The sequence below is a fragment of the Manis javanica genome, chromosome 1, assembly GCF_040802235.1.
Source record: "Manis javanica isolate MJ-LG chromosome 1, MJ_LKY, whole genome shotgun sequence".
NCBI classification, from domain to species: domain Eukaryota; kingdom Metazoa; phylum Chordata; class Mammalia; order Pholidota; family Manidae; genus Manis; species Manis javanica.
The window spans coordinates 217,553,448-217,565,765 of record NC_133156.1 but is presented as its reverse complement, the minus strand read 5'-3'; the positions used below and the strand labels follow the sequence as shown (position 1 = coordinate 217,565,765).

Genomic DNA, 12,318 nt, shown 5'->3' with positions numbered 1-12,318 from the left:
CCCAGGCAAGGAAACAAAAGCAAAAATGAACAAGTGGGACTACATCAAGCTGTAAAGCTTCTGTACAGCAAAGGACACCATCAATAGAACAAAAAGGTACCCTACAGTATGGGAGAATATATTCATAAATGACAGATCCGATAAAGGCTTGACATCCAAAATATATAAAGAGCTCACACACGTCAATAAACAAAAAGCAAATAATCCAATTAAAAAATGGGCAGAGGAGCTGAACAGACAGTTCTCCAAAGATGAAATTCAGATGGCCAACAGGCACAGGAAAAGATGCTCTACATCTCTAGTCGTCAGAGAAATGCAAATTTTAACCTCAATGAGGTGTCGCCTCACACCAGTAAGGATCGCCACCATTCAAAAGACAAGCAGGAACAAATGTTGATGAGGTTGTGGGGAGGAGGGAACCTTCCTACAGTGCTGGTGGGAATGTGAACTGGTTAAACTATTGTGCAAGGCAGTATGGAGATTCCTCAAAAAGCTCAAAATAGAAATACCATTTGACCCAGGAATTCCACTTCTAGGAGTTTACCCTACAGATGCAGCAGCCCAGTTTGAAAAAGACATATGCACCCGTATGTTTATCACAGCAGTATTTACAGTGGCCAGGAGGTGGAAGCAACCTAAGTGTCCATCAGTAGATGAATGGATAAAGAAGATGTGGTGCATATACACAATGGAATGTTACTTGGCCATAGGAGTAAAATGGGTCCTACCATTTGCAACAACATGGATGGAGCTGGAGGGTATTGTGCTCAGTGAAATAAGCCACATGGAGAAAGACAAGTACCAAATGATTTCACTCATCTGTGGAGTATAAGAACAAAGAAAAAATTGAAGGAACAAAACCACAGCAGAATCAGAGAACCCAAGAATGGACTAGACGTTACCAAAGGGAAAGGGAGTCGGTGGAATGGGTGGGAGAGGAGGTATAAGCAGGAGGGGAAAAGAAAGGGGGCCTTACGATTAGCGTGTATAATGTGGTGGGGGGCACTGGGAGGGCTGTGCAACACAGAGAAGACAAGTAGTGATTCTGTAGCATCTTACTACACTGATGGACAGTGACTGTAATCGGGTTTGTGGGGGAGACTTGATGATGGGGGAAGTCCAGTAAACATAATATTCCTTATGTAATTGTAGATTAATGATACCAAAAAAAAAATGGGTGGGGGATCTGAACACTTCTCCAAAGAAGAAATTCAGATGGCTAACAGGCACACGTAAAGATGTTCTACATCTCTGATTATCAGGGAAATGCAAATGAGATATCACCTCACACCAGTTAGAATGGCCAAGATTGAAAAGACTAGGAACAACAAATACTGGTGAGGATGCAGAGAAATGGGAACCCTCCTGCACTGCTGGTGGAAATGTAAATTAGTTCAACCATTTTGGAAAGCAATATGGAGGTTCCTCAAAAAACTAAAATAGAAATACCTAGAAATTCCACTCCTAGGAATTTACCCAAAGAATGTTTCTCAAATGAAAAAGACATATGCACCCCTATGTTTATCACTGCACTATTTCAATAGCCAAGATACGGAAGCAACCTAAGTGTCCATCAGATGATGAATGGATAAAGAAGAGGTGGTACATAAACACAATGGAGTATTATTCATCCATGAAAAGAAAACAAATCTTTCTATTTGCAACGACATGGATAGAACTAGAGGATATTATGGTCAGTGAAATAAGCCAGTTGGAGAAAGACAAGTACCAAATGAGTTCCCTCATTTGTGGAGTATAACAACGAAGGAATAAAACAGTGGCAGACCCACAGACTCCAAGAAAGGACTAGTGGTTACCAGATGGGAGGGGCTGGGCAGGGTGGGTGGCTAGGAGGGAGAAGGGGATTGAGGGGTATTATGATTGGTACAAATGGTATGGGTGGGTGATGGGGAATACAGTGTAGCACAGAGAAGACAAGTAGTGACTCTGTGGCATCTTACTACACTGATGGGCAGTGACTTCAGTGGGGTATGGGGGGACTTGATAATATGGGTGAATGTAGTAACCACAATATTTTTCATGTGAAACCTTTATAAGAGTGTATATAAATGATACCTTAAAAATATTTTTAAAAAGAATGTTTAATGGGACTTGCACTAAAGAGACAAAAATTTAGCCACTTGTAGAAACTTTTCCCTTGGTTCTATTTTTAGCTGTTTTTATAATTGCAGTTTATATTTTTCCTAATGTAGAATACTGTTATACCCTATAAAACTCACCTGGTAACTGGATTTCTAAGATTACTGGTAGTCATCCAGATGATAAATACTAAACATTAAAATTTGTAGAACGATCTTCTCCAACCCTTCCTGCCTCTTTGCCACTCATATCTCTATCTCCTCTCAATAGTAATTGGATTTTTTTACTTCTGGCAAATTACAGATTCTTTACCTTTCTCTTCATTTTCTCTCTCTTGACCTATAATACTCCTTGACGTATATAATACCAGTACTAATATGCTTAAGTAAACTTTTTTTCTCATTTTGTGAATCGTTAACAACTGCTCATGCTATACATTGTATAGAAGAAAACATCTTGGGGTCTGCTTATATCTCAACAGTTCATTCTAGTAAATGAAGGAAGAAAAAGGTCAACATGTATTATTTTCTTGGAGAGTATTAAATGTTTTACAGTTATATAGGTATAGCACAGATATGCTATACTTAGTCACATATCTTTTCTGCTCTTCTGCACATTCATGCTACAAAGAGGGAAAGAACTGTGAAGTTTTGTGAAATTATTTATATTCAAGAGAACACCAAGGCCTAGGTATAATACCAGCCAGCTCCTACATGTCAGAGACTCTCTTTCTTAGGGTTGAGGGTCTAATTTATCCTTTTTGAATTGCAGTGCCTCTTACCCAACCTGACATTTGAATTTTGACTTTTTAATAAGACCATGGACAACTTACTCGCTACACTGACACAATGTAAAATACTTAGTGCATACTCCTGGTAGGTCCTTAAAAAATGGGAAATACTGTTATTGACTCAACAACAATCCTTTTAGATTACAGTTCCTAAAGGTAATGTTAGAACATTGTTAATCCTTGATACCTAGTTTCTATTACCCTTCTTAGGATTCAGCAGCAGCATAAATGAGATTTGGGGGAAAGGAGAATTACCTAAAGAGAGATTTAAAAATAATCTTGCTTACCTTAGTTCGGAAAAAAACAGGCAGAAGTTTCTTCCTAACCTAACAGTATCCTAGCTTTTCATTATGAAACAGATAAAATAAATATTTGTATTCATATATGGATATAATGTAAGCTCTTAGACAATTCAGAAAAATACAGAAAAGAAACAGAAGAAAATAAAAACTACCCACCACCCATAGTAAATATAAAAGATTTTAAAGAAGATAAGTTAATTGACATTCTTAAGGTTTAAAGAAAATGTACAAAACTGAAATGATTTCTTTTTGTGGGATTCAAAACATTCCCGGTTAGATGGGAAAATAAACCTTTAGTTCAGAAGTAAACCCTGAAGTTTGAAAATGAAAGCCAACATCATCTTTTTGCTGAATAAAACAGTAGAAGGCATTCTTGTTACATACCCTATTTCATTTGAACTTTGTTACAACTCAGAATTAGTTATAAGAAATGTCATCTTGTTTTTAGGTAATGAGCCTGAAGCTCAGAGATTAACTGGCTTGTGCAGTCATACAGCTATTAAATAATGGAGCAAGGATTTAAATCTCTGTCTTAAAACTCACATACTTGGGAACACACCTCTCTCTCCACTCCAAGCTACTCTTGTTTTGACCCTTGTGGCAATCTGAGTACTGTTTCTATATGAATAAGAAGAGGTAGTAGATAATTCACAAATTAGTCCACTATACTTATCTTGATTTCAAGATGGATATTATTAATGTTTCTATTGCTTGTACAGTAACACATACTCAAAAAATATTACATGAATCTCGAAAGTGAAAATCCTAAGGGTAATCTTTACCTGCAGGAAGATGATTACTGATAAATTTCTTGACTTTGTCTACTTAAGTAAGCGTAAATATTCATTAGAGGGAATAAAACATACATACAAACTAATCTGTAACCCTTTTCATTTTATTTATTGGACTCTTTCCATTTCAATATATTTGATCTTCATCTTCTGTTTGTCAGTTTTTAAGTACACTTTTATTAAAATACATATACAATGTACAGTTGGTGTATTAATGAATATGCAAACTGAGTACAGCCATCTGAAACTCCCAATGGGTCAAGAAATAGAATATTGCTCTAGCAGGCTTCCTTTCTCATGCTCTCTTACATTCACTGCTTTTCCCCATACTTGCGAAGTATCTGTAAATCCTAACTTCTAACACCATATATCAATTTTTTGCCTCATCTTGAGCTTTTTAAATGAAATCATACAGTATATGTTGTTTTTGCTCAACATGTGTTTGTCAGATAATGCATGACATTACTTGTTGCAGTAATTTGTTCATGTTCACTGCTGTGTACCAGGGGTACAAATAGCATGTATTGAATGGGTCATTAAGTAATTTTTTTATTGTGGTAAAACATAGATAACAAAAATTAAAAAAATTTTTCAAGGTATTAGTGATATACGCTCTTATGAAGGTTTCACATGAAAAAACAATGTGGTTACTACATTTACCCATATTATCAAGTCCCCACCCATACCCCAATGCAGTCACTGTCAATCAGTGCAGCAAGATGCCACAGATCCACTATTTGCCTTCTCTGCGCTACACTGTTCTCCCCGTGATCCCCCACACGATGTGTACTAAACATTAATACCCCTCAATCCCCTTCTCCCTCCATCCCCACCTGCCCTCCCACACCCCTCCCCTTTGGTAACCACTAGTTCTTCTTAGAGCCTCTGAGTCTCCTCCTATTTTGTTTCTTCAGTTTTGCTTCATTGTTACACTCTACAAATGAGGGAAATCATTTGGCACTTGTCTTTCTCCGCCTGGCTTATTTCACTGAGCATAATGTCCTCCTTCAGATAACATAAAAAAATTTTTTTTCTTATTTATTTCTATAGCTTTGGTTACTGTTTTATGAACATAAGATAACATCATATAATGTAGTGATTTAAATTTTGTTTAAAGCAACTCTACTCATTTTCAGATTAAATCTTAGATGATATTCCACTTTTTTGTTGTTATATTAGTCTACAATTATATGAAGAACATTATGTTTACTAGGGTCCCCCCTTCACCAAGTCCCCCCCACAAACCCCATTACAGTCACTGTCCATCAGATAACATAAAATTTTAAGTGTATAGTTTAGTGGCATTAAATAGTTTCACAGTACAACCATCATCATTATCCAGTTCTAGAACTTTTCATCATCCCAAACAGAAACTATACCCATTAAACAGTAACTCCCTGTTTCTCCTTCATTCTCTCCTCTTCCTAGACCCTGGTAACTTCTGTTCTACTTTCTGACTATGAATTTGCCTGTTAGGTAACTCATGTAACTGAAATCATACAGTATTTGTCCTTTTGTATCTGACTTATTTCATTTAGTATAACACTTTCAAGGATCATCTGCCATGTTATAGCATGTATCAGATTTCATCCCTTTTTAGGCTGAAAAATAATCCATTGTATTTGTATTCTACATTTTGCTTATCCGTTCATCTATTGATGGACATTTGGGTTTCCACCTACTGTGAATAATGCTGCTATAAACATTAGTACATAAATATCTGCTTGAGTCCCTGCTTTTCATGCTTTTGAGGATCGACCTAAGAGTAGGATTTCTGTATCATATGGTAATTCTGTGTTTAATTTTTTAAGTGACTGGGAAACTCTTTTTCACAGTACTGGTGCCATTTTTACATTCCCACCACCAGTGCACAAGGTTCCCAGTTTCCCCACATTTGTTCAAGTTTTTAAATAGAAGCCATCCTAATGAATGTGAAGTGGTATCTCGTCATGACTTTGATTTGCACTGCCCTGAGCATCTTTGCTTGTGCTTATTGGTCATTTGTAAATCTTCTTTGGAAAAATGTATTTTCAAGTCTTTCTCCCATTTTTTGGTTGGGTTTTTGTTGAGCCATTTAGTGAATATTTTAAGCTCTCTGTCACAACTACTACTCATATAGTGGCAATAGCTTCGAGCAGAAAAGTACCCTAAATGCCAGGCTCACCTTTGTTGTTTTTCTCCTTTCCAAATTTTGTTATTTTCACTATATAATCCCTTCAAATGGATGTTTTAAAAAATATTTTTCTTTTCTAATCTGATCTTACTCTTGTAAGAAAAAACTGAGTTCTGGTATTAGAATTTAACATAATTATGAATATCCTTATATATAAATATTGCAGTATTACACTTCATAAAAATCAGATTTATTAAGGTATAATTTACATACAGTATAATTCTGCCCTTTTTAGGGGTGTGTATTTCAGTGACACAGCTGGGTAACCATCACCACAGTCAATACATCGAATATTTTAAAATTTTATCACCCTAAAACTCTCTTGTGCCCCTTTGTAATCAGTCTTCTTGTCTTCCCCTTAGCCCCTAGCAATCACTGATATGACCTGTCTCTATAGTTTTATCTTCACTGAGTCATATAAATGGAATCATACATTATATAGCCTTTTATGTCTGTATTTCACTTTGCATGTTTTTGAGATTTATCCATGTTCTACATGTATCAGTAGTTCTTTTTTATTGCTGAGTAGTAGTCTGTGTATGGATGTACTACAATTTGTTAATTTGTTCATTAAATGTGGGACATTTGGGTTGTTTTCAGTTTTACTTTTATGAGTAAAGCTGCTATAAACAGTTACATATAGGTCTTTGATATTTTTCTTTCTTTGGGTATATACAAAGTGATTGCTGGGTCATGTGGTAAATATTGGTAATGTTACAGGAAACTACCAAACACTTTTCCACACAGTGGTTGCACCATTTTGTATTCATACCTGCAAACATCTGCAGGGTCCATTTATACTTAGTCTTATAGTTTTTTTTTCTATTCTAAATTAAGTGTATAGTGGTATCTTGTGGTTTTAATTTGTAGTTCCTGCCCTTGTCCTTTGAAGGGCAGGAACTATCCATTTTAATGAAGTCTAGTTTTATCAGTTCTTTTCCTTTTAAGATTTGTGATTTTTATGTTGTAAATTTTTCTGCCTAAACCAGGATCACAAAGAATATTGTCTGTATTTTCTTCTATAAATTTTATGTTTTTAGGTTTCACATTTAAATCTGTGATCCATTTCAAGTTAACTTTTGTAAGTCATGTGAAGTTTTCTTTGCATTTGGATGTCCATTATTTCAGCATACTTTTTTTTAAAAGACTTTTCCTTTTCCATTGAATTACCTTGTTATTTTTGTCAAAGTCAATGGTATATCTGTGGGTCTATTCCTGGACTTTCTCTTCAGTTCTTTTGACCTATATGTCTATCTTTTTTTCAGTAGTCTGTACTTTCAGGTAAGAAATATTTATGCATTTTCTAGTATCATATTTGTAAAATTGAAATAATGCAGTAGATTAACTCTCTGTTACCCAAGAATGTTAGGTAATCGAGTAATTATTGAACATGTGAATTTGTTTGTAATCATTCATTCATTTGCTTATGGTAATGTACTGAAACCCCTTAAAACATTTTGTTCAGATGTTGCCAATAAGAACTGTCATACATTGCTATGAGTTTAAATCAGTACAAGTGCTCTCACAAAGCAGTTGGTTGACTTCTGGTCAAAGGAGAGTATGTGATAAGCTGTGACTCATCAATTCTACTTCTTAGGCATATGCCCTTGAGAAACTGGCATGAGTATGTACTTAGGGGGATAGATACAAGAATGTTTGTTTATTGGAGCATTATTTGAAATATTGCAAAACTGGAAACAACCTAAATATCTTTTAATAGGAAAATAGTGGAATAAATTACAGGATGATGTAAGATACTATAAAGAAGTCAAAATGAATAAATTAAATCTCTATATAGCAGCGTAAATCTCAAAAGCCATGCAAATTTTAAAAATAAAATAGGAACAATAGAGAAACGTTCTAGAAAGAGATAAACTGAATTAATAATAATGGTTTCTGGGAAGGAAAGAGGCATGGGAATGGGAAGAGGCACAAAAAAGGAACTTCTGTTATATCTGTTAGACTGTACTTTATTTAAAACATTTTTAAGCAAATGTGGCATTATCAATATTCCCATCACTCAAAGTACAAATACTGTCTTCCTCTTTTCTGTTATTTCCCCCATGTCAAATTAAAAAAACAAAAATACATGTAAATAGATACATTCTTTTTTTTAAAAAAGGAATATAAATATCCAGTTGATTTACAACATATTTTTAATAATTTCTTCATGTATCATTATCAAGTGCTTACTAAGCACTTCCTGTGGACTAGACACTTTGTAAAATACTAATGGGACTGTAATAATTAAGAAATTACCCTGTCTAAAAGACTGAATCTAGTTATCAGTATATATCAGGGATGAGGGAAAGGGTAGGTATGAGCTGTTCCCTATTCATAAAGGGAACAGCATTTCTTAGTTGTTGTGGTATTGGTAACAAGACTTCATCTATTCTCTGTTATCAAGAGAGTAATAATATTTTATTGATTTTGAAATTTCAAATATTAAAGAATGACATGGCAATTTTTGTTAAATAAAATAAGGACATGAATTTGAAAAAAATGAAATACACACTACTGTAGTTGATTTCCACCTTTGCTTTACTGCATTTCTGTAATAGCTACTACAGGCTCTGTAGATTCTAAGGACTAAGAAATTAATTTTCAAAAACAATGAGATTTGCATGTAATTTTTGTCACCTTACAGAAATACTCAACACACATTTTGATTATGCTGAATTTTTAAATCCTTTTTAAGCTTCACTTGAGCCAGTAATTAATGTTAACTAGTCATTTGTTTCAAAGAAAATAGAAACGTGTTGCTAAATGCCACACTTGTAATCTCATATACCAATTCCTATGATGCAATCATTTGTATTAAAAAAAACTCTAGAAAGGAGGTACCTAACAATGAACATATTACATCAGATTTGAATAGATTAAACAGTGCTTTTTTCTTTCTCACTATTATTGAAATCATGTTTATATTTTCTAACAATGTATATTTTAAAAATTATTTTAAAAAATTTTCCTTAAGTTAAATTTCTCTTACTATAGCATATCAGTACCTACAAGCATCAATAAGATGAGGTGATAAATAAAGGACTCATAGCCTTAAATTTTTGAGACATGTTGAAGTCTTTATTCCTCTCTTGGAGATTCACATGTATATTAAAATGCTAGAGATATAAGAAGTCATATAGTAGTACTTCTCTGACTTATTTGATCATAACCCTCTTTTTCATGTATTACCTAATAGCATGCTTTAGGAATCGTTTAGGGTATTCTTCATACTTGTAATACATACAAATAATTATTTCTACTTTAAAGCAGGACAAAAGGAGCAAGCTGTGGAATGGTATAAAAAAGGTATTGAAGAACTAGAAAGAGGAATAGCTGTCATAGTTACAGGACAAGGTAAGGTTATTATTATTTTTCTAAGTATTGTTGATATACAATTATATATTGGTTTCAAATATACAACACAGTAGTTCAACAGTTACTCATATTATTAAATCCTCACCCCTTCTAGTGGAGTTAATGTCAACATAGAAAGATGTTAGAGAATCATTGATGATGTATTCCATTCTATACTACCATCCCCATGATCAACTTACGTTATGATTTTTGTGCCTCTTTATCCCCCTCACTTTCCCCACATACCCATCCCAGTTTCTCCCCATGGTAACCACTAGTGACTTCTCAGTGTCTGTGAGTCTACTGTTGTTTTGTTCATTCTGTTTTGCTTTGTTTTTATATTCCACAAATAAGTGAAATAATATGGTATTTGTCTTTCTCTGCCTGGCTTATTTCACTGACATAATACCCTCTAGGTCCATCCATGTTGTTGCAAATGGCAGGATTGCTTTTCTTTTTATGGCTGAATAATATTCCATTGTGTGTATATACCACATGTTTATCCATTCATCTATTGATGGAGACAGGTTGCTTCCATATCATGGCTATTGTAAATAATGTGGTGATAAACATAGGGGTGCATATATCTTTTTGAATCAGGGATTTTGTTTTCTTCAGGTAAATTCCTAGAAGTGAAATTACTGGGTTGAATGGTATTTCTAATTTTTTACTTTTTGAGGAACCCTACTGCTTTGTAAAGCAGTTGTACCAGTTTATATTCCCACCAACAGTGTAGGAGGGTTCCCATTTCTCCACATCCTTGTCAACACTTGTTATTTTTTGTCTTTTGTATAGTGACCATTCTGACAGGTATGAGGTGATATCTCATTGTGATTTTGATTTGCATTTCCCTGATGATTAACAATGTGGAGCATCTTTTCATGTGCCTGTCAGGCATCCATATTTCTTTGGAGAAATGTCTGTGCAGGTTCCTCCACATTTTTAAATCAGGTTCATTGTGTTTTTGGTGTTGAGGATTATGAGCTCTTTATGTATTTTGGATGTTAACCCCTTATCAAATAAATCATTTACAAATATATTCTCCCATACAGTAGGTTGCCTATTTTGTTCTGCTGATGGTGTCCTCTGCTGTATAGAAGCTTTTTAGTTTAATGTAGTTCCACTTGTTCATTTTTTATTTTTTCCCTTGCCCAAGGAGATGTGTCCAGGAAAAAATTGCTTATGCTTATATTTCGAGAGATTTTTGGTTTCATGACTTAGATTCACATCTTTGATCCATTTCAAATTTATTTTTGTGTATGGAGTTAGACAGTAGTCCAGTTTCATTCTCTTACCTGTAGCTGTCCAGTTTTTCCCTATACCAGTTATTAAAGAGGCTGTCTTTTCCCCATTGTATATTCATGACTCTTTTATCATATATTAATTGACCATGTATGTGTGGGTTTCTATCTGGGCTGTCTATTCTGTTCCATTGATCTATGGGTCTGTTCTAGTGCCAGTACCATGCTGTTGATTACTGTAGCTTTGTAGTAGAGCTTGAAGTCAGGGAGGGTAATTCCCGTAGCTTTGTTCTTCTTTCTCTGGATTGCTTTGGCTATTTGGGGTCTTTTGTGGCTCCATATGAATTTTAGAACTATTTGTTCTCATTGAAGAGTGCTGTGGGTATTTTGATAGAGATTGCATTGAATCTGTAAATTGCTTTAGGCAGGATGGCCATTTTGACAATATTAATTCTTCCTATCCAAGGTAAGGTTATATTTACATTCATTTAGTAGCCACCTCAAATTATATTCACATGATTGCCCTGATTTCAGATACATTTATCTTAAAAAAAAGGTGTTCAACAGATTTTTAGATGTTATTGTTAATGTTCATAGACTTACAGTTAATACTTTATTACCTATGCTAAAAATGAAGTTATAACCAGATATGCTGAAATCTGATTACCTGTAGCAGTTAGGCAAAAACTAGTACATTTTTGGTTCTTCTTGGACGCACAGTTGGTGATACTTTTGCTCTATTTTTAGCCTATGTCTGAAACCTGGTCCTTTCCTCATTGTTGAGGCAGAGAAGGGGTCGTTAATTCACAGACTTCCCTTTGCACTTGTGGGTAATGCTTGACTACATGTAAGAAAGTGAGCTATAAATGTCTTAGTTTGATTTACACTTGACTTTTTAAAACCAAAGTAATTATTTCTCATCTTTATTTTCCTATTATCTCAAATAAAAAGTTAGAGTCTAAAATATCTTTAATATATAGATAACATTTATTATACACTTAATTTTGTGCCGAAGTATCATTGTATATCTCTTCATTATCTCTCTTAATTTTCATTACAATCCCATACTTTGAGGCTATAGTTTTTATCCTTATTTTCCAGTTGCGTAACCTTAAAATACAAAGAAGTTAAGTATCTTGCCTGAGGTCTCAATGCCACATGAGTGGTAGAGTCAAGATACCCAGACAGTCTGACTTCAGAGCCTGAATTCTTAAATTGTATGCTGTAAATATTGTGTAGTTCCTGGGTGACACTCTTGAATAAGTAAAGTACCCAGTTTATTATAGCTAAAATAAATTCAGAAGCATAAATTATAATATGTAGGCTAAGAATCTTAGCTTTATGGATCAATTCACCCAGTGGAAGTTTGTTGTCTGGCTGACATTAGTATTTACATCAGCTAATCTCTGATAATTACAATGTGTTCAATAATGTGTCCAATATTTACCATGTTTTTTTCTCTCCCCTTTTTATTTTGACTTCTTATCTAGCTACTAATCTCCTACATAAAAGAAAGCAGAATAGAATAAGTAAATATGGGAAGTTGGGCCCTTGAGACTTGCAT

General features: G+C 34.3%; 1 protein-coding gene across 2 annotated transcripts in view; it reads left to right on the top strand.

Moving 5' to 3' along the window:
• SPAST (spastin) overlaps positions 1-12,318 on the top strand; it is a 72,170-nt gene that overhangs the window by 16,536 nt on the left and 43,316 nt on the right. Inside the window, exon 2 of one of the 2 annotated variants that reach the window (XM_037009384.2) lies at positions 9,430-9,513. In XM_037009384.2, coding sequence (XP_036865279.1) covers positions 9,430-9,513 — 84 coding nt within the window. Of the gene's footprint in view, positions 1-9,426; positions 9,514-12,318 lie in introns of both variants that reach the window. The other variant, XM_037009383.2, reaches the window with a different exon arrangement.